General features: G+C 42.0%; 1 protein-coding gene across 2 annotated transcripts in view; it reads left to right on the plus strand.

Annotated features, from left to right (window-relative positions):
• Positions 1-27795, plus strand: part of LOC124218372 (metabotropic glycine receptor) — a 137372-nt gene that overhangs the window by 73765 nt on the left and 35812 nt on the right. For both annotated transcript variants that reach the window (XM_046624906.2, XM_069136823.1), the window contains exons 4-6: positions 8787-8910; positions 10405-10548; positions 21280-21480. In XM_046624906.2, the coding sequence (XP_046480862.1) occupies positions 8787-8910; positions 10405-10548; positions 21280-21480 (469 nt within the window). The remainder of the gene's footprint in view (positions 1-8786; positions 8911-10404; positions 10549-21279; positions 21481-27795) is intronic.

The raw sequence follows: 27795 nt of genomic DNA on the forward strand, positions 1-27795 counted from the left end.
GGCAAAAATATGTTGAAATTTATTACAAAACGGATTGATTCGAGTTAACCGATTTGCTGCGTCAAATGCCTTTGAGTCTCGGATTGGTTTGAAACTGTGGGAAACGCAGTGCTGCGGTGTGAAACACGTTGCCCCGAGGATACCTCTGCAGGTATCAAACACGTTAATACCGCGTATATATGGACTATGTTGGAAATGTATCGGAGCGCCGGTTCGTAACCATCTAGGTACGTGCCTCCGTGTATAATCCGCACGAACCGGCATAGCTGAGTGCAATATAGAGACATATTTGTTTGCGCATCGCGCACACTTGTTCGTCGAAAAGTATCGGCAAACAATACTCCGATGTCAAACATTTGCCGGGTACCCATATTCAGTAGAGCTTGCAAACAGGCGGGTAACGATAGCGCAAAGTGTCTGACAAACGTGCAAGAATCGCGATTGGAATGATATTGTTTTATTCCCTAATCGAAGTCAAGGTTACGTCTCGATGACAGGGAATATTTGCGGGGTGAGCGTGATTTATTTTGGTATACCGATAATAATAACTGTTTATATACAACGCAACTCTGTCGCCAGTATCGCTGAAACTTCCTCCGCGCTCGTATCTATCATTTTCGTTGATCGTCCCGTGCAATCGGCGACTTATCTCGTCGTCGGTATATAGTATAACCCGCGGGAGGTGATAATCATCGAATCAGCAACTCGGGGCTGGAAGCCGGCAATAATTAGGTACGCGGAGGAAAATAGGAAGTCCTCAAAATGGACGGTTTAGCCTGGGGATTATCGCTAATTGGTGAGAACAGTTCCCCTAATCGTCTAACACCCAGTGAAATCAGAATGGTGATGCAGGTAAGTCAAGTGCCGCAACCGGCCTGCTTAATTCAACGACCAAGGTTAATTCATACGGGTTTTTAAGCAGACTTCCAAGCGTCGGTGCGTATAGTACTGGCATAGATGGCCAACACGTAGTTTTGGCTAACAATGCGAGACACGGTTAGTTGGTATTCCCCTTTCGGTTTTACATTTTTCAACTCGATTTGGCCTGAATTTTGTTACTCGAGGGTTTTTGCGGTCGCTGATTACAGAATTTGATCATTTCTAAATACAAGATGGTGGCTTCAATATGGCTGATGTAAAATCGAAAAAACTATTGAAATTCGATGATTCTGTAATATCGATGATAAGTAAACTGTGATAAGACTAAGGCTGAGCATCTCACTGTGACTGAAAGGGTTAAGACGCGTTGCGACTTACACCGCACTTTATTCACGTAATATTAGATTGTCTAATCAAGCCCGTACCTATACTCTTCACCTTGGTCTCAACCCTTCTATATTCACGTATTGAAATTCGTTCGTAAGTTATAGATTCGATCGATATTCGCCCGTCTGTGAAATCTTCTGTTGTTTTTTTTTTTTTTTTTTCATTTTTTCTAAGTCGTTCGTTTCTCCATTTGGCACAATTTATTTTTCGCAGTGACAGAATCGGTTATACGTACTAATTCACGTATGTTTCAAATACGAAATTTTGATTTGACGAGCTAACGCCTTCGCGAAAGTTAGAGGGTTATCGTTAATTTTCGTTGTGTTAATTTTGTTGTACTTTTTGGAAGGATAACAAGCAGGCGCGTAGCATAAGATGTCATTCCGACCATGATTTACTTTCGTCAAGTTTCGCTCGTATCTTTTTAACGTACCTTCGTCGTTTCCACAGTAAAATAACGTTTATTATTCAATTCGTTGCCCCCAGTCGTCTGTGCTCAAGTTATGTGTAAGGCATCCAGAGCCGGAATTTACATAGTGTAATTTTGGCGAAGCTTCTATATCCGAGTGCGAATCATGTTATATGCATATGGGTTATGAATTTTTATACGTATCACATATTTTTCTCTGCTTGTACAAAAATTTCCGCATACGTATTCTGTACAGCTGTACGTATACATATATTGTATGTGTATGTATGCATACGTACATATGTATATTTGTTGATCACGTGTATTGGCGAAACCAGCGCGAAGCCGTGGAAATCCCGGGGTACGTTTGACAGCCTGTTTTACCATTCACAATAGGAAAATGAATCCGGGATAAAGTCGGTCGTGCCAAGGCTCGTGTCGCAAGGCTTTAGCAGGCGTTCGGGTTTTATGGATCCCCGGGATTTCCACGTTTCAGGGATTTATAATGAAACTAGCGTGCATCGTCGCGCGGCTCCGCCAACGATACAGCCATCGGTGGGGTATTCGATAGAGTGTGTCGAAGAACCATGTTTTTCGAATTTCGACACCGACTAGTGTGGAAAATTTCGGTCTTGACGAAAAAATACAGCGATTTCAAGGAGAACATTTTCGTTCATATTTTCAACTCGAGAAAACGTATTTAAATTTGGGAATTTCCTTAATACAGTCAAATTTTCTTGAATAAAGTAAGAAAAACAAGACGAGTCAATACCGGTACATTTTTTTTTCAAAATATAGCTGTAGGGGAGTGAAATCGGAATTTAACTGGTCTACCCCGTTTCCCCTCTTCCGGTACCTGCCCCCCCCCCCTTCCAAATTGCCGCCAAATGGCCAAATATGGCGTTTAAGGCTGTATTAAGGAAATTCCCAAATTAAAAACCGTTTGCTCAATTTGAAAATATTATCCAAAAATGTTCTCCTTGAAATCACTTTATTTTTTCTATCAAGATCGAAATTTTCCACACTAGACTTTGTCGAAATTCGAAAAATGTGGTTTTTCGATACGCCCTACTATTCAGGTTGGCGTCAATCTATATAATATAGATTTTGTACGATCACCGATTGCCATCGTTAAAAATAAACGAATAAAATTATTAACAGCCAAGTGTTGCTGTATTATTACATTCCGAATTCAATCCCGACGAACGTAATCACACCGCAGGTGGTTAATTTATACCTATAACATACCGACCCTCGGATTGGCAATTATATTCGGATTTAACAAAACAAGTCGTGTCTGTTCGTCAGTTTATTACCGACTCGCGGATCTAACCGTAAGCCTCTTCCGTGTATACACATGATACTGAAATCATTAGTGAAATCCCGTTACTTCGGGTGAGATTGATTTTTTTCCATCTCCACTGCAATCGACTTGCTTCCGTCCTTTCAGTTTTTCCGTTCACTTTCTTCCCTCTTCTTTCTTCATTGAATAAAAGATTCTCCCTCAATGTGCGGGCGAGATCAATGTCTTTTCTACGAACCAGTTTTCTCTCAAGATTTTCTAATCCGAGTGAGAGGGTTTGAAGGTGTACACAAGCGGACGAACCGGGTAGAAGGAAGGATACATAATTAATAGAAAGGAAAGCTTTTATCTCGGAGTGCTATTCTCTGTTCAGTTACGCGTCTCTTTGTAATTTCAAATCACACCTTTAATCGACAGAGGTTGATTCACTTCAAGTTGAACTCGAACTTGTGTTGAATCACCTTGACGCGGAGGCATTTCGGTTTTATTGTACCTTGTTCAAATAATTTTTTTACTTGTGACGGAATAATTTTTTGAACAATACATCTGGTCACTGCAAGCGCTTCCAATAAAAGGGTAAGTTTTTTTCAATTTTCTATCGATCGAGGTCAGTTTTCTCACGTTTTTCGTTACCCTACATTAATTTTCCATCTAAAGACTTATTGACTTTCGAGAAACGAATTTTCTTGAAAAGACCAATTCAATTTTTAACAATTTTCAAAATTAGAACAGCTTGCTATCCGATTTCAAAAAAAAAAAATATACAGATATATATATATTTCTCAATATTTAAACTTCAGGGAATACTTTTGCATAAAAAAAAACTAGAAGTGCCAGAACTTTTGGGTTAGCCCGCGTTCAAACGACCCGTGAATGATAAAAGGAGCACGAGGGTCCCAGCATCGAATGAACTTTGACAAGTTTTAAGGAGAACTTAAGGGGTGCACCGAGAATACGCAGGTAGAGGCTTGGATTTCCGCAGGCACTGTATTTCCTCGCATCCGTCTAACCTACCACCGTATATGTATACCTGTATATCGGTTGGGAAAGTTTTACCACAAACTAAGTACGTCGAAGGCCACTGGGGTTCAAACTACGTCTGCAACCAGCTGCGATGTATAACTTGTTAAAGAGTTTTCAAGAAGTATTGCCAGCGAGGTCGAGGATATTCAGGTGTTGCAGTGTCGTTGATATTATATTAGAGCCACGGCCCGATGGAAATTACCTCGCGATGAGAAAATTGCTATGGGTTCGAAGATAGAGACGACGAACAGCCGCGTGGCTTCGCGAAACCTGCCTGCATTCGGTAAAACAAGAATGTCGTGTCACAATTTTTAGAAGTTAGAACAACTCCGAAGGTTTTCTCTTCCTTTCTTATTACGTGGGAATACCTGATATTCAACTACGAGAAGAGAAGAAAGAACGAATTCTGGGGAAGTAAATTAGGAACCGCAAGGAAGACGGTGCGGCGTATGCTTTTGTGAAAGATTTTCTTCCGAGGAATTCACTCAAGCGTAACTTAAGATTGTAATAACTATTTTGACAGGCGAGCTCCGTCGCTTAGAAATTTACGACTTGGGCGCTATAAACGTGAAAACGTCTGTTACGCATAGGTATGTATACGAGGTCTGTAAGGAACCCCCCCCCCCCCCCCCCCCCCGTTGGTTGATGCCGCTCTCTTTTTCAAATCGAGGCTTGTTCTTGCGGCATTGTTAAACGGACACCGTATATCATTATGCTGTGTGAAAACCGATAATTATTTACGCGAGAGGCGCTTATCGTTTCTTTAACCTATCGCCGCGAACATGATCCTGCTGGTTATTAGAATCGCGGTGGAAATATTGTTGGATAATTTACTTTTCGGCGAAAAAAAGCGAGTGATGTAGTAAGAAAAAATTTCCTGTAGAATAACCGCAGTGATCAGGCACTTGAGAGACAAAATTCTTCTTCTTCACTTTACAAAATTGGTTTTATCGATGAAATTCTTTGGAATAAAAGATTTCCATGCATTTTTTATGGTTGGAAAAATTTAGGAATCTCTTATTATCGCAATTTTCAGTTATCGCGTAATATGGTTGGTATCGAGTAGTATTTTTCATTACCGATCGTACGAATTTGACGAATAATTACATAGTTGTTTCATTGGAGCGATACGCCGAAGTGAAAAAATGAATTTCCATTTGTAACTAGAACGAAATATTACGTCAGGGTGAAAATCGCATCGTCTTCACAACGACGTTAAACTACAAAAGTGATTCAATAATTGATATAAAATCATACATTATATGTCTATGCATTATCATACATTAAAATGGAGGTTTGAGATTTTCTTTTTCGTATCGTTTCTACTTTCACTTCCAAGAAAAATGAAAAAAGGTGATACGTTAATACGTAAGTCAGTCTGTAACTTCAAAAAATTGCTATCGGCACCCCTTGGAGGGCATCGACGTCTAGCTCGTCAATCTCGTCAATCTCGTCAACCACTTGATGTCTTATCGAATGCCATTATACGTTTGTACAGAGATTCAACGCATTGTTCATACTTCATGCATCGGCAGGCCGCACGCTGATTAGATTTCAAAATTCAAGAGTAAACTACTCGCCTGCTTTTCCAAATGTTACAAGTGGCAGGGTGTTTCGTAGTCTATCTCGGTTGTGAATTTCGCGCTTACAGTACTTTGAAATTCAATTACACGACGTTTAATCTATCGTCAAGTGTAGAGTTAGATTCGTCTGTCTCAATTTTAGGAATTAACTGAAAGTGATGTTGAATTTCTTGTCAGAGGAATTCAACTTCGTTAGCCTCATTTAAGGGTGTCGATGAAATTGTCAGGTTCGGATTCGGTCGACGTCTGCGCTGTTATATAAAGTCTGACGTCGAATCACGTCTCGTGTTATATCATTGAAATCTAATAGTTTGCCCGAGGGTGTAACGAAATTCGAGAAGCACTGGGTACCTACGCAGTTTCGCCGAAAACATGGTTAAACATTGTCCCAACCCGTCGCTTCCCTCCCCCGTTTCGCTATTCTTATCTTCATCTCATTACGAGGCCTCGTTAATAACAGGAGGCCATTAAGCTGCTGCCGGCACCGCTCCTGCTGCCTACAGCTGAAGCTCCAATTCGTCCTTAGCTCGACGCTACTTTCTGGGGCAAGTTTTCCCTTGTGCGTCCTGCGAAACTTGTAGTCAAGGTGAGGACAATAAAAATTCTCTCAAGAGTTGTTAATGCCCGAGAATACGGGGGGGATAAGTCGAGCAAATACATACAGGGTCGGTAATTTAATCGGGTGCGGAAACTGGAACTAAAATAAAATACCTAGGTACGTAGTTTGTTATATGAATAACCCCTGGTGTACCTCTGCGGAGATTTTTCCATATTCTTACTCGTTAAGAAGATTATCCCTCCAAAGTCCAATTTATTAGACGAATGGGTGACGTGGTCTGCATACCTTTATCTTATATTATATATACATGTATAATGTATATGTATATGTACATGTATCCCAGCCACATAGTCCCGTACTCGACGAGCTCTTCTCGTTCAACTTTCGAGCAGTAAGCACACGCCTTTGGTTTGTTCCTCGAACCTGTCACTGTCTCGTTCACTTTCCAATTAGTGTCAATCAGTCATTTTCCGTTTTCTTCCTCTCGCCGTTCCTTCAACGGTTCGAAACGTATCAACTTACAGCCAACGGATCAGTTAAGTTTTGATCGATAACATCGGATTGCCAATTTTCGCATTTTATCCCCTGATACTTGACGCGCAACCGTCACTTTGTCCATTTAGACGAGAGAACCATTTTTCTTCCTGGAATTTCAGTCTCCCGTGGGTTCCGTATAATGTCTACAATATAAGCAAGCTGTACCCGTTGATTCGTTGATCTATTAATATTACCGATCGGACATCAAGTCAATCGTCTTGGCGATAATGTTATTACTCGCATCACGGTATTTTGGGTTTTTGAACTTTTCTAGGATAGCGAGGCGGAACCAACTGTATAACAGGAACAAATTCGCCCCGGAAGAGACATCTCTGGGCAAAGAAAACCATTCGGTTTTTTTTTTTCTTTTTTTTTTTACTTGCTATCCAGTCAAGCATTCCGCAATGCAAACTTTAAACTCCTTGTTTTAGAACTTGCAGCGTTGTAGAATAGTCAGCCGGACTTTTACGTTCCGGAAAGTTTGTCGAGCGATTTAGAGCCCGTGTATTTACGGAGTAAGAGAGAAGGAGAAGTAATGGAAGGGAGATAGAGAGTTTGGGAAACTAAATAGATTACAAAAAAGAGTGATTACTTACTTTGAAAAGATTCCGTCGAAAACGGGAAATTAATTTCAGCAAACTCGTGTCTGAAGAATGTGACGGTTTATTTATTCAATCGAATGGAAAGATACAAGGCAATTTGCGAGAAACATAAAGAAAAGCCCAAATTATAAAACAAGGTTAGATTAATCAGAGTAGACTCGTCAGGGACGGAGTAACCGAAAAAGAAACGATTTAATGAATAAAATTTCCGATCATATGACACAACGTATATTTATAATGTTCAATTGCGAGAGCGTTACGAGCGTACGTAAAAAAGATTAAGAAATGGCGTAAAGACAATTAACACGAACATATATGGATATAAAGCCAAGAGTGTATTAATAAAATACAAGAATTACTAACAAAGAAACAGGCGAAATAACAGGGCAATAAAGCGGCTTCCAGTCTTCGACAATTTTATAAGCTTCAATTCGAATTCACGCAAAACATTGCAATATTGCAATCGTGAAGTAAAAACGATTCACAAACTTACATTCGAGATTAAATATTATTGGCGAAAATTTGCTCGACGTCATTTCGATCATTTGCGAAGAAATTTTCTATAGTAATACCGATATGAGTTTTTCGCAAAGAAATCATTCCAAGTGGTTAAGTTTATTGTAATTAAGTATTCAACTTATTTTTTTTTCTTTTACTCACTTCATTGTCATTTGGCAAGCAGCATGGAAGAGAAGAATCTCGTTAGAGATTTCTACGAATTGATCAAATATTCTTGCTACCGCGTTAGAGTGAATTTAAAGCAAGGCAAGTGGTAGGTGCTCAGCTTTAAGATCATTCAAGTGTGTCAAGAGTCTCTCGGGAAGCACATCCGCGAAAGCTATTTGAACACTGCATTTGATATTTGGAACTTTTCATTTCCATGTACGAAAACTTTGGATGATTAATAATTTGTCGATACTCATCGGGTGAGCGAGTATTTTAAAGGAAAAATAATACCCAATCTCTGCTGAGTGGATTTCATACGAAAAAAAGAAACTGCTTCAACGCTATTTATTTTTTTAAGCATATCGTTTTCCGAAAATACGTGAATTGTCCTGGAATTATATTTGTCAATCGTTTATTCGGTGATATTTGTCTTTTAAAAAAATTTACTCTCACGGTCCAGAGCACCGTGTTCTTGAATTTCATACCCACAGAATATGAAAACAGTATCGCATACCGACTAGACGTGATCCTTGGAGAATTGACATTTCGCGAGTCTCGCATTCTGATTTTGAGAAAAAGTGTAACACCGCAAGAGATGTTTTCGAGGTAGCCTCGGTCTGATGGATGAAAATAAGAAATGGGACATTTTTGCGCAACGACTCAATGCTGTTTCAAATCAAATTCCAGGAATGCTGTTTTACGTATATTCTTTCGTCGGTTTTTTCTTTCCATATTACACGAAACGCCGCAGGATTTCTGCTACTCTTAAATAATCAAACTTCCTTTTCTGTTGCTTCTGCCGTATTCAAATAAGTTTTTTTTTCGTTTCTTGTTACAGGGGCACAAGTGGAATCGACATCGACTTGCGGAGAGTTGATATTGATCAGTGCCCTCTTCCCCCTGGATCGACGCAGCTCAACATTTTCGCCGCCAGTGATAAGTGCAAAAAACGAACAACCGAGGTGAGGCGAAGTGATGTCCCATAGTTTCCTTTCCCTTTTCCTTCGTTTTCTGGATGGTTGTCATTCATTTTTTTTATCGCTTATATCGCGTAGAAAATCCTCGTCCTTCAATGACCAATTTGCAGGAATTGTCGGAAGCAACGATAGAGCAGCGTTGAATACGAGGAATTAAGTCACACGGGTAGATAAAAAGGGATAAATCCTCACCTTGCCCTCGTCTTCTGCAGCCACGTAGGTAGGCTGGGATTAATAAATCGTGTAACAAGTGGAGGGAGCACAATTTGGTTTCGAATGCCGGGCACATGCCGCGATAAATAACATTTGTTTTAATCAAGCTTGGCTCGCCTAATCCACTCCAACTCCCGGCGACTCTGGCTAATCTTGGCTACGGGACCATTCTCTCATATACTTTTTCCCAAACTCGGAGGTCATGGATTTTTTCGGTGTAACAGACGTGGAGCTGCGGACTCGATAACTAGCAGAAGGTGCATCGATCGATTGGCTAACATGGATTTACTAGACTCTTTTTCCTTCGTGGTATATTTTTCTTTGATATCGACGTATGAGTAAAAACGGATAAAAGTAATCGGTCAAATTGATTGACGAAAAATTTTGTTCCAAATGAGAGAGGAATTTCGATTTCTGAACGTAGGTCAATGTTTAATTAATATTTTCAAAGGTTGCCGAAACACCTGATGAAATGGTTGGTAAAGACAGGAGTCAAATATTCGATATCTGTTCCAAAACGTACCGTTCCTTTTGACAGAAAATGCAATTAAATGTTATAGTAGGATTGAATGCTTGAAATTGGATTGCAACGATATTATTTATTACACTGTTTTTTAACTTGACATATTTTTACCTCTCGCATAACTCTCTGAGAGTTGTGTTTTTCTCTTTTGCAATTAACTCGAACGTCACGCCCAATCTACCATCTGAAGGCAGAGAGCACTGGGCACCGTTATTGTTGCTCTTTTTTTAATTATTCTGGAAAATTTGTTGTCCGGGCTGGCCGGCTTATCGTTGGATTATATTTTGTACTCTCCAACCCACGTGGCAGAAGTGGGGCTTCGCTTGAACTTCACTGATATTATAACGCGCCGTTTGACACAACAGTATTTGCTTGTGCGAAAGAACGAGATTTGATTGCTAATTTCTTTCGAGTCATCTGACTATCGCCAAATTGGACGTGTTTAATGATTTTTTTGCAACGTATTCTTATTCACAAGCTTCTTTCACTTAGAATGTTTCAAGGGTATTTTTTATCCACAAAATATGTATATATGATCAATGTAAGATTGGAGATTAGAGATTTTGAGGATAACAAACTGAAGTTACTGGAAAAAATGGAAAATAGTTTTTGAATTGTTTTTTTTTATTTTATATATTTATTCGGACAACGTAATCGTTCACTTATCCATAAACCATTCAGATTTTCGGTACAAATATGTTCTAACGATTAACAATGTTGCACGGTTTATGCTCTTGTTTCAGTGCGTCGCCATACCCGGACTTGGTTTTCGCAGGGGAAGTTATCGGTGCGTTTGCAAACGTGGCTTTTATTATCCGGAGACAAAGTCAACAACGCGATACTACAATGGTACCGTGATCGAGGAAGAATACGAGAAATTAATGATGGTAAGTTCTGCGAGCGAATAATTTGGAAAAAAAATTAAATTTCCTAAAAATATTTCACTATAACGACAAACCGAAAAAAAATTCGATGCCAGTGGAGCGTTTGTTGAACAACGGGAAGCTGCTACCGAAATTATTTGACCTGGTAAGACAAGCTTCGAGTTATCTCAGGCGAGACTAAGCGCGACCAGCTGCAAAGTCCTTTAGAACTCATGGCCTAAATTATTGAACTCATTCGGTGGGAAATACTTTGAAAATTGTTTGCCTCTCTCGATCCGTTTTTCGTATTTCATCTTTAGGCTGATGGGATTCTTGTAATACTTCGCGAAGTCAAGCAGCATGGAACTTGCACAACGAGCGTTTATTCTGACTTCGGTATTGGCTCGTCAAAGACGCTGTTGGACCGACCGGGGAGAAGTTTTGAACTCGTGAACAATGAAAAAAAAAAAAAAAAAAAAAATAAGAGAAACAACAACCATACAGAGAAACTTCTGGTAGCCTACTAGCGGGCAATAACTTTGGTCGAGGATCACGTTTATCTCGAAAGATATTCTCCTCAGAAACAGTAGATCCCTGGTAGATTTCCATTGTACATAAGGATTCTAACAATGCACATTAAAAATTTTCACTCGTATCAACACGTTGTTACAAGTTTTCTTACAGAGCATGAGTTACAAACGGAATGAAAGTATAAACGGAATATCAGAGTGCTGTTCTCGGTCAATTTGCAGAATGCCTAGCGCGCGTGATGCTACGAAACCGTTTGTAAATTAAAAAAGTTTTCACTTTTCACTTCTTTGAAGCCTGCACCAAGAGTGGGATACCTACTTTTGTACAAAAACAAAATATTCTCCTCACGTTTTAATCAGGAACAGATTTTATTTCCGTAGTATACGATTAAAGGGAACAGACCATCGAGATGTGTGCATATTTTCTCTTGAAAATAAAATAACAAGTATTGCGAAATTTAAGTCAGAAACTTTAGCGTAACGAAACGTTGTATAAAAAATTGCTATTTTACAACTTTAGAATAACAAAGTTCAGTTCCCAGAACTCGAGTTAAATACGGTTTGCTTTCTTACGGCTTGTTGAATTTTGTATGATCATAAAGTTGTGCAATAATGAGTTATCCTATAATTGCATCGATGAATCAACTTTACGAAATTCACGCTGATCAAGTGTCATAACTGTACTCCCGTCTCTTCGTCAAAATACAAATATAATGTCAAAGATCCTCGCTGCGTGAATTTTTACCTTCTGATTTCTTTTCGCTGAAGAGGTTTCGCGAGTTTCTTATTAATTTTCATCATAATATGATATTTACGCTGGGGAATAATTTCGTCTCGGATCGAAGTGTCCTCATTAATCGGTACTCGGTTTATCAAGAAACGATGTACAGGCTTGAATATCAAACTTCAATCGAAAGATTGAAGCTAAAAAAGAAAGAAAAAGAAAAGGAAAGTAAAAAGAAAGATAAAATCTTTAAAGGAGGAATCTTACAATACATTCCGGCAAGGCACGCAAAGCTCTTGAAAGCTTGAGACGACGTTGAATCAGCCTGGGTTACACCGAGTTGGGTTTGGTTTCACGAGGTTAGCCACGGTCGTAGGGATACATGGATTCTCCGACGACGTCTCGAGAGTTCGCCTCACAAATTATCCCCTTTACCCAAGCAGGACTTTTCACTCAGCTGCGGTAACAGCTTTGCTTAATATCATTTAAGGAGTGCGAAATTATCCACGCGTCACATCTCATTGTCAGAGCTTAGAACTCACCTCTAAAATTTCTTATACACACACATTTGCGAAAGGTAACATCTTAATAGCGAAGTTACCAAGGTTTTAACTCGTTTTTAGCACGATGTAAGTGTCTTCAACTTTTCGGAAAAATAGACACAGGCAATTCGGTAACGAAATTCGTATAAGTATACAACCGAATAGGTTTCTCCTTTCGAGGAAACATCTCTTTACAGAAATAGTGTAATATTATCAAAGTTACGTCTGCTCACAAGACGAAGTAATCTTCTTCGAGGAGTTCGAGAATCCGACAGTTGACGAACGAAGTTCGTCTATCTGTTATCTATTTCCGTACAACCGTCATCGACTCTCGGCGATCAATGAGCCAAGATGATGTTCCCTCTCTTCGACGCTGCTGGTTAGTGGCATCGCTATCGCAAGCGATGGCGTGATAGCTAGTAATTATTATTATGCTTAATTATTATTACGGAAATGTTACGTGACATGCATGACGATTTTATCCTAAACTATAAATTAACTCGGAAGCTATTCTCCGCATTTCCCTCAAGTAGGGAGAATTCAAGGAGCGTCGAACCCCTTCAGACGCCAATTTGATTATTATCGGCCGATTTACGCCGGCGTTTCCATTCTCTCTCTCTCTCTCTCTCTCTGTTTCTCTCACCATCCCTTTTTTCTTTTCTCTCTCTTTCTCTCGTTCTATCCGGCCCCCGCAGTTCACGCGGCTTTTCGTTTAGTATCGCGTTCTACCCCCTCCTCACACCCCAGAGTGATTCGACTGGTGGGGCAAACGTTATTGAATCCGGCACCTCGCACCGCCGTTAACTGCCAACCGGAAATTCAAGGCTACTTTCAGCGCCACCACGTCCGGTCGAGGATCGCAACTCTCCGAAGTATCCGGTCGTAAACTTACAGCCCTGAGGTTACAGTGCGAGGAGCGGATTATGAAAGAAACCGCCAGTCGGAGGCTTTAGTGTCAGCCGTCAATTCCGTTCCGGATCAGTTCCATAAAAATGGCAATTTTCAAAGTTGCGCATACTCGCCTCGTCGTTTGCTCTTCCTTTTGTCTATGCTTCGCTTACCGTTAAAACTACCTGCAGAAACGGGAATCTCTGGGGGGGTGTGCGAAGTTTTCTTTACAGTCCACAGAGAAAGTGTCGTGATGACAAAATGCGCGTTACCTAGCGAAATAAGAATTTATAAATTATAATAATTCGCGATATGTTTGCAGCGGATAATCTGTAGATACTTTATTCTAATTCGATTCCAACTGATTTTAGATTTTTATGAAACAAGTGCCAGGCAACCCTGCTCACATGTAACAAGATGCCGGAGAGATGTCAGTTTTGATTTATAGCGGTTCGCTCTTTTCTGGAGGATCGAGAAGGAAGGGGCCCTCTCAAGACTTGTCTTCATTCTCAAGAAGAGTCTTCAGTTTTCGACATATCATTCGTGGTATTGGCTCGGCTAGCTTAGCGATAACTGTAGAGTCTTGTCACTCTGAATATCGCATATTAACAATACGTGGTTCCTTGTTCTTTCTCAAGTCACTCGGAACGTCGAAACCTGAAGTCCAAGGCGCCAATCCGGTCTCGAACAGTGGATTAGCGTCATTTTGAAAACCAGCGAAGGGACGATAGGCTCGATTTTCATCGGTGGCACAGAGGAAGTCTAACTCTTTTTTCTCAGCGTATACTTGTCCATTTTTCCACTTTTCGTCACCTGTATTTTTTCTGCGTCACGTTTTTCTCCTTCACGTTTTTCTCCCTTTCTTCACTTTTTTGTCTGATTTTTTAATCTTTTTCTCCTTATATCACCAATTAATTTACGCAGTAGAAGAGTGGAAAGTTTCTCTTCTTCGCATTTTAAGTTGAATTAAATAGCTGACGGATAAGAACGGAACGAAACTTGAGCTCTTTTCTTCTCTGGCTTTGTTCTGAAAAAACCGAGAGGGAGGACAGGAAGCCGGGGCTTCGACGCAGAGCGTGCACGGAGTTGAAATGTAACAACAGCAGCCGAAGGGCTTCGCTCGTCAGGAACTCGGCGTAACAATCTAATGCAAGGGCTTTGCCTCCGTATAAATCGACTCCGCGAGCTGTTTTCCGGCAGAGCCCCTGGGCCATAGACTTGGAAAAAGTTGAAGAAACCTGCAACTGCGCTGAGCTTCCTTCAACACCAAATTGAATCTTCCCAGGGGTGCTCGTGAGTGCTAGCTGGATTTTACCTTTCTTTTTTCTTCTTGTCGCGCCTCCCTTTTCAGCTGAAATTTTTTCTCTCGTATATTACGTATCTCGTATCCACGTTTCATTAAACAACAGGATATCATGCCCTTGGCTGTAAAGAAAGGACTTGGATAAAAATCCGAAACACAACTGGAAGTTTTCGTCTCAGAATTAAAACGTGGGTCATTTGGACATACTAGAATTTATGAAAATATTTCTCCCAAATAACCTGCAATACACTGTAATCATTTTTTGTTTCTTTCTTTTTCTCTTGTCCGAAATTAACATCTATCGTAGATTTTTCAGACTTGATACTTGTTCACTAATTATATTTCTTTCAATTCAGGTAAAAGAAATCTCATTATAAATGGCATCAATTTTTTATCACTTCGTCGCAACTATAATATCTCCTCCAAATTCTAGAACCGATGGTTTAAATTGTTGGAAAATATGACGATTTGCAATTGAATACCAGAATTTACATTCAACCATTTCTACGAATTATCGAAACTCCAGAATCCATTTTCAACGGCTGATGGACGAACAAATAGGCAAAATCCCAGGAGCAAATACTGCGGTTTTGATTTTCGAGGGAACGGCAGACGAGTTTCCATGAAATATGGAGGCGAGAATAGCTAGCAAGAATTGTTCCCAGAGGAGCAACAGGCCCTAGGGATGCAGGAGGTACCTGAGGTAATTACTTGGTCATACTAACTACAAAATACGAGTACTCGCGAGATTTAGGTTACGATTAACGTGACAACGAGGACTCCGCACTGGCAACGACCCACTCCAGACTACTAATTCGGCAAACATTTGCCAAGGGAGTTTCGAGGATGGAGCGTCGAGGGTGAGTGACTGGTTCAACTCAACCTCTCGGACAATAGCTGAAGAATTCGTTTCACACCCAGGATTTAATTTCAACGGGCAAGAAACAAGGCGTAACTTTGTATAATTCGACCTGCACATCACGCGTAGCGCGAAATCGACACGTAGTTAAGACACAGACTTACAATTAGAGAGATTCATTCTACCGACATTGCGTTTTTACCGTCCGTATATGAGCGCGATGATTGCGATCGAATCTGTAATTCGGTAACAACTCGAGTGTCGCATGATTGTGGCGTAGATGCAAGCGGTGTCTCAACTTTTGTTGGTAAATCTTTTCATAATCTTACTGCTTCTCCTCCGTTTTATGATCCAGGAAGTACTCGAGTAAGCAGATCTTAACGGAGTCAAGCGTCGAAATTCCGCGGCACAGAGGAACTTTCGTATATCTTCATGCCGCTATCGCTCCGCCTTGGTTGTCTTTCTTTTATGGTAATTTGGAAACCTTCTCGTATCCGTGACTCTTTGACGTGTCTTTCCCTAATTTCGTAAGCGTGATAAGCCTCACTTCCTGACGACATCGAGAAGTTTGTACAGAGGTACACTTTGTGCATTATTGCCGGAATCCACTGCAGTGATGTTGTTCGTGCGGCAACTGACGGCTTAATATCAACGTATTACGCGGACGCAGGAAAAGAATTTCTCCACCAGCGAAGCTGCTCCTTCAAAAGCTTCCATACGTCAATTAGCTTTAACGATGTCGTAGAAGCTAGTCGAGAAACCCCGTTTGAGTTTAAATATCCTCTAGTGAAACGAATGGGATCTCCGTGCGTAGTGAGTAAACATCGAGTAAAAGAAATCTCTCAGTAAAGAAGAATATGCGAAAAAGCGGATGTATTTTGAAAACGAAGTACACCTATCAGAGCTTGGAGACTGACTGTTCTTGCAATAATAATCGTTGGCCGCGTAGCCGTACACTGGATGAACATTAAATCGTCATCTGCCTTGCCAGGGTGTATATGAGGTGTGATCACAACTTCGTTACGATAACAAGGAACGTGCGTTTTATGCACGAATACACATCCGAGCACATATCGGAAAATAACTTTGCTGCAGAAGTTGCTGAAGAAGTTGACTGTTATTGCCAAGGAAAAAATCGCGTTTTCCAATTACGGTACAACGTGTGCCGAGCATACCAAACGATATTTCATAAATTGAGAATCTATCGGAGAACGATGGACATACGCGTAGCTTAGGTCCTAAGGATCGGAACACGTCCTTAAACACGTCGAAAAAATTGATTTAAAGTCGTCGCGACTTCTTTAAAGTGCGACGTATGTAACAGCCAGAGGCGAAATTATTCCGCGAAGTATGGCTGCACAGTTCAATGCTCTCAGGTTGTTAGGGATCGAGAAACACGGAAAAAGGTTGTGCGGTGTGAAGTTGCGAGGAGGCCAAAGTTGTACCTAGTAAGGATTCACCTTTTCTAAGGCGAAAGGGGAGTCGCGAAGTCGCGAGATCACGAACCGTCCAAGCTTTCGTTCGTGCCCCGCCGAGATAACGTTTCCCCTCGTAAAGGCGGTATCCACGTGTACGCGGAAAATATGCGTTACGCAGCCAGGTGTAGGCGTGGGTAGGCGTTGAAAACTCGCGCATAAAATAACCGTAAGGAGATTTCATTTTGTCCCGGTCTCGGGCGTGGCTTTATATCGTTACCTGGATCATCCTGAAGGAGTTCATCCGCCGACGCAGCCAAGGGTGCCGAATGGTCGGTATTCACCTTGCGCGAGTGCCGACCGACCTCTTTGCAAATATAAAGAGGCACCACAGGCTTCGAGCTTACTTTGCACGCCCCGTTATCTGCCATTGACAGATACGCAAAAACTGCCTCGCTCACCCCCGGTGAACTGCTAATTATACTTAAAGGACGCGGAAATAAGACGGAGTATCTCCATCTTGGTAGGGGTTTATAATTATTTCACGTTTCCTTGGCGGCGTCGAAAAGAACAAAAAAATTGAAATAAATAAAACAGACGTAGGTACGCGGTATAACAAAGCACGGAGGTAATTATCGTGACAACGAGGCGACTCGTTTACCGTTGTTTCATCATCCAAATTGAATGTGAAACGGGGGCGAATGCCGAGCGTAAAGAATTCGCTCGAGAAGACAGGAATCGTTGCTGCTTGCTTGTTATTTTATTATCGATTTTTAAGACGTTGCACAATTGTTTGCAAGCGCGGTTTGTGGTTTGTATGGGGACAGGGTTGAAATTGCGAATTTTTTGGTCGCGAAAATTAGTTTAAAGAAATCAAACTTTGACTAAACATTGAAGTTTCGAATGGTCCGAAACTTACTTTTTTACTCCCGACAAGTGAAAATTCCGAAAGTGCGAAAATGAGAAAATTGGAAAATCTGAAACAGCGCTATTCGGGATGATAAAAGATTTTCAGTTCCGTGAGTTTCTGACGTGGTGAAATTTCATCACTTTGATCTTTCTTTGTTTTAAATTTTCGATATTTTTACGTTCCGAATATTGGTCATTCTGATTTTCGGTTTTTCTCATTTTTTATACCCACTTGTTGTGTACTCAGCGTTGTTGGAAGTACCTAATTTGATCACTAAATTGCTCTCACCCCGTGTCCGCGACTGCGCATTTGAGTGATTTTGTTTTTTTTTCCTCACCCTTCTTCACCATTCACCTTGCAAATGATAAATGCGTGACTTACAGTACGATCAAGTCTCACCGTTTACACTAGACCAAAGTTCAATTCGCAGAGTTAATGACATAGGTTGAACTTGCTGCCGGACTTGCGCTCGGCACTCCGAGTTTCGTATTCCCGCTGTTAATAGCTTGGGATACAATTGACCATCATTTCTTCATCCGAAGATCGGTTTATTTTTCATTTCGACAGGGTAGTTGACCCTTTGAAGTAACAATCGAGTAACGGCACAATCTCTCGAAAAGCTTTCAACAATGTCGAAATTTCGCCGTAGTATATGACGCGCACGTTATACTCTCGCATGATGAATTTGCACGATGAATGATGAATCTCTGGCTTCTGGTCAGCTGGATCCGAAGTTTCAGCTTTAACGCGGTTATTTGCCGGACGTGTACCGTGGGCGAACGGTATGGCAGCTGACAACGCGGCAATCTGCTTTGTGGGTCTACACTGCTGACCAGGGAAGGGTAAAACACGCGTAACGTATGTTTGCCGGTTTTCGGACCCATGTGAAATTTATTGAGCGAAAAATTGGCCAGGGATCGTAAATTTGTAAACTGCTGGTGGGCAATGCCAAGAACCGTGTGGCCGACGTGAATACCTCGCTCACTATATTACGCTCTCTAGTTATATGTGTATGTATAATTGCATACGTATACATACGTATGATCTTGTACATGGTCACGAGAGAAGAAAACAGGGAAAAGAAAATAATTTACCTCGCGTATTTACTCGGAGCTTTTTCGAACTCTCGGTTCTCTTTGTCGACCTTTCACGCGCCGTTTATCGCTGGTAATTGTTCACCCAGGTTCCTTAATCTTAAATTATTACGCGACACGTGATTTCCAGCTTACGAGCCCACGTTTTGTCTTCCGGTCAGAGTCGCTCTGCAGTTTGTTTAAATCGAGGACCTGGTTCCAAATAGCTTCAGGATCGCCTCACCGGTATACCGTTGGATTTCTGGTAGATCTAAATAAACTATAGCTTGAAATTGTTGAAATTGAATTGACGGATGAGCCAGCTGCCTGAACTCGGTTCCCAAATTTTGTGGAATTACTCTCCATTCTCATTCCGTCGGAGGAATTTGGAATGCCGAGAGTTTTTTCAACCTCGGCCCTGTAAAAATGTATCAAATCTCGCGTCGATTGTGAAAAGTTTGAAGATGGACTTGTGCGAATGCTCACAGGATACCCCCAGCCACGTTTGAAATATGTGGGTAAGGAAAATTGAATTTCAAATATAAATGGCGACGAGACACCTTGAAGAAAATACGTGTGGCCTTGGATATCGGAGAGAGAATGTCCCTCCCGTAGCTGATTCAACAATAGAACCTTGGAGACTGAATCGTGATTTGGTGTTTGCAGGGAGGCGGTTTCTTCGCGAAATCTATTGTTCGCTCGTAATGTGGTCGGCACGATCTTCGGTCACGGCACAATTCCCTGCTTGGTCGTACATTGTGTATACGGGTGCTTTCTGAATAGATTTTAAAATGATGAAAAAAATAAATAAATAAAACAACAAAAAAATTCTGCCGACTTATGTCCAACGAAGATTCTCGCCGGGTGCTTATGTCGACATTTTCGGAAAGTACAACATTCCGGAACGAAGCGTGATTTCGTGTTCATACCTCGATGCTCATCCATCACAGGATCCATTGTCTCCTATTAACAAGGGTCGGTTGTATCCTTGGACTCCGTTGTATCCGCCTTCATCTTCAAGCTTGGAAATCGACGCAGTCACGGAAAATGCGGTAACGTAGTATCAAACAGCCGTTGTTCATGTCTAGTTTGGCAGGTAATCGAGGCTCCGAAAATCAAGTCGTACGTCTTTGAGGGTATCTCCGTTTATCGCTTCCCTCTTCATCGGGTCAATGTACCAGATCCAATTATCCGCTGCTGATTGCCCCGCGGCAGAGAAAGCCTAAGACGATCTCCAGCCACCCAACGAAGTCCGCGTCTTAGGCTCTTGTCAGTCACTGACTCAATATAGGTTATAGGCGTGTCTGGGCATTACCCTGATGGTCAGGACGACTCTCTACTCGGTGTGTTGGATGTCGACCATCGTCGTTGAGTGTTGCAGCACGATTGAGGAGCCCAGGGAACCAAAAAGTTGTCGGACTGTGGATAATCACGTTTTTCTCCATTTCTTTGAGCGACTCAATTATGTGCCGGAAGATCGCGATGACGGTGATAGCGTTGCTTCCCTCTTTTATCGCGCGGTGAACAATGGGAACTTTCCATTTGTTGTGCGAATGACTAATCACGCGAGATGACAGGGTTTGCACTGTCCTGGATATGATTGAACGACCCGATAAGAGTCTGATACCTATGAGTGTAATATGAAAGTTTAGATGGTGATCGAACGCCGGATAGGGTCGAATGGCCAGGCGGTCAAAAAATGAGAGGATTTTTTTTTGCCCGGGTGAAAACGGTGTTATACCTACCGTGAAAAACAGGACTTAGGAGATAAAATCCTGCCAGGCGATTTCCTCGACTTGGATTTTCCTGACCGCAGCTAAAAATTGTATGGATCGCGTCAACTTTATTCACGTTATCCTCGGTTAGGGGAAAGAAAAAGAAACGGAAACAACAGTGGAGATAGGGTCGACACGGACGAGAGGAGCTTGGCTATTGATCCCGGAAAAATCTCACACTATGTTTCTAGATTCATTGGCTCGTTTCGCCGTAAAAGAAACCCTGCAGAGCAATTTCCGACGGCGTTCTAAAGCGTTATACGTACAGTTATAACCGGGATATAAATCAATGAGGTTCCGCGGCAGGAGGTTTGCCAAAGTTAGCGAAAGGTGACCGCAGGTCGCCGCGGTGGAGGTTAAAGATCATCTATCGATCAAGTGGCCGCTGCGTTTATTCCCATATAAACCTACAACTATACCCCGCACTCTTATCGTGTCGATTCTTTTACCACATTTGATCTACGATTTTTCACCGTTGCTTGAACGGCTTGTCCCATTATTTTACAATAATTCTTTTTTTAAATTTTCACCTACGTACGTTGACACGTGGAGTAATGCTTTTTGATATCAGGTACGTAACGGCGTGTATTTTTTCTCTGGCATTCAACGATAGAGAAGAATCGACTGAGTATTTTTAATTGCATTCAACGTTTCGTCTCGAAGTTTGTTGGCACGTTGAAACAATAAAAGACATTTCACGGACCGTTAAAAAGCACAACTGTTATTATGATTCCAGGACGGTGAGAGTCAGTACGCTGTGGACGGAGTTTTCGAGTGTCTGCCCTGCGCCGAGGGGTGCGAATCCTGCGTTGATGGTTCTCCCTGCGTGGTGTCACTCAACTGGCTGATGAGAACGGCAATTTTGATTCTCGAGTGTTGCATAATCGCCTGTCTACCGGCGGTCGTGCTTTTTACATGGAAATATGGAAACGTCAAGGTAAGGGAAATTCACTATATTTCAGCTCGGAGCGGTGATAAATCCTCGAGTTAATCGCGTGCCGTTTTTCAAACCTGCTGCAGACTCGGCTCTGGGGACGGGTAATAGAGGCCTATCAAAAAGTGATTTCTTTAAGACTTCCCCGACTCTCTCAACATTTTTATATTACATTGAAATAAAAAAAAAGATCGAGATGAATAATCGGGCTGACTGGAAGATCTTGGAACGTACTGTGTAAAAAAAATCCAAACCATAAACCAATTCCAAATTCCGTCACGTAGTCTTGGCGGAGCAATATATAAAAACAATTTACCGATTAAAAAAAGAACACCCAAATGTCGATCGTAAGTCGCCATGGTCGGTTTTCCTGATACGTGACTCCGCGTGATATTATTATGCAGGTTCATCGGGGAGGGAGATATTGAAAAGAGACCGAAACAACAGTTCGTCAAACTGCTGACCGATTTGCCGAACGTATAAATGCATTCGTAAACGCCCGTACTCTCAAGGTAATGAATCTCGCGTACCGAGGTCCACGTGGACAGAGCAGACGACGAGGAGATCGTACGTCCGACGTCCGACGTAACGTTGTGAAATCTCTGAGAAGGACGATAAGTTGTTCGAGGAGACAAGCCCGCCGCGAGGGAATCCCGCGATTTCCAAGCATGCCCCCTGGAGAACCGAGGTGAATTATTGGACAAGTCGAGCATTTTCTTATGGTGGTCACGTCGCGATGGCTCCGGACGGGATTCGCTGCAGCCGGCGCGGCGTGTCTACCTTCTACATCTTCCACTCTCTCGGTAGATGCCACCTTCCTTCCTGCACCCGGTGACTTTTAACGTAGATACTCCACCACCTTACACGGACAGCGTTGCCTCTCCACCGCATATCTATGATTAATTGTTGGCCCCAGAGACTCCCGTGACTCGGCAACTTGCATAGGACGTTAGTCGGTGACTGGTCAGATCCTTTAACCTCTTTCTTTTTTCAACCTCTCGCTTTTCTTGTCGAAAAATCGTTCGTCACGATCCTCCTTGCTCTTGCCTTCTGATTCCCGATAACGGGGCGCGTGTGATATACGTTGTATCCACAGGGAAACAGAACTTGGAAATCAGATCTTGTTCGATCTGATACGATTCGTGCTCAACAAGTTTTCCTTACTTTTTGCCCAGCTATATTTTTCAAATATAGAACTCGTGCTACTTATTTCTGATTTGCATACGGAAATCTTGCGATATCCAAATTGAAAAATCACGGGGATTAATGCTTGGGTAACATTGATACGCAAGTTTTTACGGTTCTTAGTAGGTACACAATGTCTAAGCGCCTAGTCAAATTTAGGTGAGTTGATATTTGTAACAAGTACAATGCAAGGTTTCGTCGTATAATGGGAAATACTGTGTACGATGACAAAAGAACGGCTCAAACTGTTCGTACTATTTGTATCCTGTTTGCATAAGCGCGTATGCTTTTGTTCAACCGAGATCATTTAAAACTGTCAAGCGTTACAAAGCGTTCTCTGTCCTCTCTCCAAAACCAATATCGAAAAAGGTAAAAATTCCAGCTTGGTGAAAATTCACGATGCTATATGGCAGTGTAAACAGTAATGAAGAGAAGCGGAGTAAGTCGGTTGCTAACTTTTTCGCCTCACCTCAGTCCGATTTATCGCCTTAGGGTATCGGTCCAAAATGCGAGGGCGTATTTATATTCTTATACTATTGTCGGCCCGTTCCTCAAAGAGGTGAAAATGGGAGAACGAGGGCATATCCGCGGGGTCTTTCGACTTTCACGAGTCTCGTGACAAACGAGTCTTTCATTGTTAAACTTTTCCCTGAATTGTTGAGGAAGTTAGGAAGGTTTGAATCGAATTTATACGCCACTATATTGGCAGCCCAAGGGGAATTAGCCAAATAACAAGTATTTCGAACAATTCCAGACCGTTCCTGATTAAGTTTGAAATATCGAATACGTACCATCGGGGACGGGGCAGGCAGATTTACGCCCGTCGTTTTCACTGGATTTTCATTGGGTGTGTTCGACGTGAAAGCGGTCCAAACTTTCCCGAAGGAGTTGACACTCTAACTTCGGACGTTTACAGGCGAATCGGTCGTTACATATACCATCGTTTTTAGCGATATTGGCAATGTCGCAGATAATTAAATGAATACCAATTACATGCTGCGATGTGCAGAACCGTTCGGATGGATTCAGTCGAACAATGCGAAGCTTTTAAACCGAAGCCACGCATGGATTGCCGTTTTATATTTTCAGTCATTCGTGCAGATGCGTCTCTTTGCCAAATCAACTTCAAAATATAACCGATGCGACTCGCATTTCCAAATGGATCCAATCTTGAGAGTGAAATTTACCTGAGGCATTTCTACGATTGACTTTGAAAACTTTTCGTCATCAGGATCAATCGGAGTTTCGGCCTTTCGGACTGCAGATCGTGCGGTTTCACGTTCTTACGTATAACCGATCAATCTAAACATCGACCGTTCGTATCCTATGCTCTAGAATGTATGTTGAAAATAGGAAGGACCTGCGCAGTAATCCGAAGTAATGATTTCAAATAGCCGTGTTATCCGCCCCTTGAAATTATATAATTTCTCTGCAGCACCGCCTCGCACCCTTCAACTTTCCTTCGCCGCGCCGGTTCGCGTTCGCCGGGGAAACTTAGATTACGTTTGAACTGAATGTAGTAAATATGACCGCCGCGTCGTTGGTAATCGACGTAACCCCGTACATACCTACCCTCCGCATAGGGTCGTTGAACCCCGTACTAATTAAGAACTTGTAACTTGCGGGGAAAATGGATCGCGAGTACAGAAATTCTTTGGATTCCGGTCACGCGGCTGGGTGGGATCAGAGATTTGTTCGTTCGGTGCAGCGAAATTCGATGAAAAGTTTCCACCCTGCATGGCCTGCAAGAAGTGCTGCAGCCGGGGAACGAACTTCTCGCCGACTTGAACGCCGACTTCGGTCAAACGTGGTATATGTCTATACATATATTGCACATACGGTACGTGTGCAACCTCTATAGCCGAAGGGTAATCGACGAGAAACTGCGCGACGTGAATAACCGCTGTAAAGGTATAATGTCGCGCTTTCGCGAAGAGAGGATGGGAGAGAGAGAGAGAGAGAGAGAGACAAGGAGAGGGAGCTCATATTACCCGAGAAGTTTCGCGTAGTTGAGCCGGAAAAAAGTAACTCGGGGAAATAGTTTAGCTGTTACAAAGGAAATTTGTTGGGTATTTTCATTGCGAACAGGAGAAAGGAGCGCGGGAACGGATGAAAGCGTCGTTTTAATCAGGTGTTCCGTCAGTAACGGAGAAACTGCTTCAAGTTCAAGCTAAACGTAACGAGTATTTGCTGGTAAGTTATACAGGATACCCTTATTCAAATACTTAAAATGCCTACGCGGGTTTGGCTGAATACTGAAAATCCCCAACGATTCAACGGTCCAACGTTTTAACGACTTCGGATTCGAGTTACACTTACTTCTACTGCGGCATTTACAATTAAGCTCACTTCGTTCAGTTGGCGAATTTTTTTTTGCCTCGCCATTACTTTTACCTGTCACGTAGCAGCTGGAACTTGGAAAGGTTGTGTCCCCTGTTGTAATGGAAAAATCAATCATCCCCTTCCTCCCCCGAAGATTGTTGGTGAAAAAGGAATAGGAAGAGTTCTTACATTTTTCCACTGTATTAATTAAATTTATAATTATAAGGAGAGTACGAAAGGAGGTGCAATTTATTCGGTGGAATATCATCACCGTTTTGTCGCAGCGACATCCTGAACCGTGCGTCGAGTGAACTAATTAGCCATGGTGGAAAGTAATACGGGATATCGCAAAATATAGAGTAATTGGAAAACAATATCGGAAAAGCGGTGCGTATGTGTATGCACGCGATATAATTGTATACATATATAAAGCGGAGGGAAAGATTCTCGCAGACATTTAAATGCTAAGCTGTGGCTGTAGATTTCTCTTGGCACGCCGCCAGAACGAAGTCGTACATCACTTGAGTATAGCTATAAATCGTCATGCGCACGTGCTCCGGTTAAACCTCTAAGTTCGAAGCTCTTAAGTCGGATGCGAGTCTAAGTGAAGCGTTCAGAGATAGAAAGAGAGGAAAAGAGGTAATCGATTACCCCTTAAATCATTGATATTTCGCGCCATGATTCGGTGAAATCGCTCGTCATTGATTGAGAATTAATTCAGCGAGCCAGGCTGATCTTTAGTCAAAGGATTCGAAGCGTCTTTCAATTTTCATTTCTTCGCTGCTCGTCCGTTCGAATTCTCCGAGATATTATAAAGCGATTCTCGGACCGATCCGGTTGAGGATACTCGTTCACGGGGGAGAAAAAGAGAGAGAGAGAGAGAGAGAGAGATATTCGTCGAATTAGGGCTTAAATCCGGCGTACTTCGGTTAGGAATTTAATTAGCCTCGATGGTAATCCGCGTGTCATCCCGCAGGCGGACATCTAGGGAGTGTATGATACGTCGCATTGTCGAATGGCGGTAACCTCCATGGCACAAATTCTCCAGGGTCCGCAGAGAGATTCTCCCGGGTGGGTGGGCAATGGTATATGGAAACACACATTACCGCGGCATGCCACCTCGAAACTGAGATAGGCAAACTAGTCGGCAAATGCCTATAACCAGATACTCCTCATGGTACGGCCAAACTGTAACTACAGCTGCAGTTGCATGAATGCAAATCCCTGCCCGGCTGGCTGCCTGTCCTGCTTCACCGCCATCCCGCATTTCCAAACAAACAATGCACAATGACACTGGACCCGGTTTAACCCGGTCGTGATATCGCGCAGGCACGCATTGTTCGGAACGTTATTTCCATATCATTCGTCAATGGATAGTGCTACTTTTTATCACGCCACGACACTTTTGGAGAATTATTTTTCCGCTCCGTGCGTTTCGCTTATCGATTGTACCACGTAATTACCGTACGAGTTGTTCGTAGTTTGGAAAAGTTTGTTTTTGTCCAACTATCGTCAACCCACCGCAGGGTGCATATCGAGGGATTACTGCTGAGATTCAGAACCGCATTCTGATTGACTTCTTGTTCTAATCTATTGTCCGACCCTCGGCTGCAAACCGATAACGCTGCAATAGCGGATAGTCTCGGCAATCGAACAGACTGCGGCGTGATTTACTGCTTTCTGCAGACATTCTCAACTATCTCTTTCCAGATCTACGCTGTTTCCAAGTGGAAGCATGTGATAGGTATAATAGCTCGGCAGCTCATTTTATACAGACACGTCTGTCGTTTACGGTCATTTAAACGTTCTCCTTTTCGTTGCTGACTAAAATCATATGTCATGCAATGCTTTCATTCACGATCATCAGCATTTTCTTGTTTGACACTTTATTTTACACGCCGCAGATGCGAGTTAGTGCTAGGTGAATTGTTTTTCAGTTCATGCCGTAACGAAGCAGCTGTTTAACTGAAAATCCCGGTTCAGCGCTAATTGTTACATTTCAGAGCAGTGGATTCGAAATGACGCAGGTCTTGGGCTCGGACGATGTCACATCACGATCGATATTTTCCCGCTCTGCGTAAAAAGGTTGGAGAGTAATTACGGTTCTTTGGTACTCGGTACGTTATTGATTGGACGCTAGATTCGGAGTTTATTTACCGTTGGAAAGGATGAGCTGGATTCTTTGTGTCGAGTATTTAATCTTTGACCTCACATTAGGTAGGTAGGTAGGTCATCGTCCTTTTGTACAGACGGTTGAAAGGGTTAAGGCCTATCAGCGATTCTCTAACTTCGAATCAATATCATTCTTTATACTTCAGGTAATCGACTATATTGAATAATTGAACGTCTGGTAAGTTGTTCGTATACAATCCCCTTGTCCTCCCCCTTCCCCCCCCTCCCCCACAGATCGATAGACACTTTAAAATCTTGTGTAGGTATAGTATACAGAATTGTAACGTGATGTTTTTGTATCAGTCGTTTCTATGACACCAATTAAATTGCTAAATTAATGCATCGGGGAAGAGTATTCATTTTTTTCTCGCCTCATTTTTTTTTTTTTTTTTTTTTTTTTTTTTTTCCTTCACGATGCTGGCTGGTGATCAGTTGGTTGCCTATGATGATTAATTACTCTTGAGGGGGGATTTTGAAATCAGATTTTCATCTCATTTAAAGTTAATTTATTCATTTCTACAGCGGATAAATGTATGTATATAGGTCTTCGACAACTTTAATTCAAAGGGACACCATCGTTTCGTCCAACGAATTAAAACCGTTGAAGTCTTCTTTGTACAAGAGATTATAATGTAGGTA

This window comes from Neodiprion pinetum, chromosome 1, assembly GCF_021155775.2.
Source record: "Neodiprion pinetum isolate iyNeoPine1 chromosome 1, iyNeoPine1.2, whole genome shotgun sequence".
Lineage (NCBI taxonomy): Eukaryota > Metazoa > Arthropoda > Insecta > Hymenoptera > Diprionidae > Neodiprion > Neodiprion pinetum.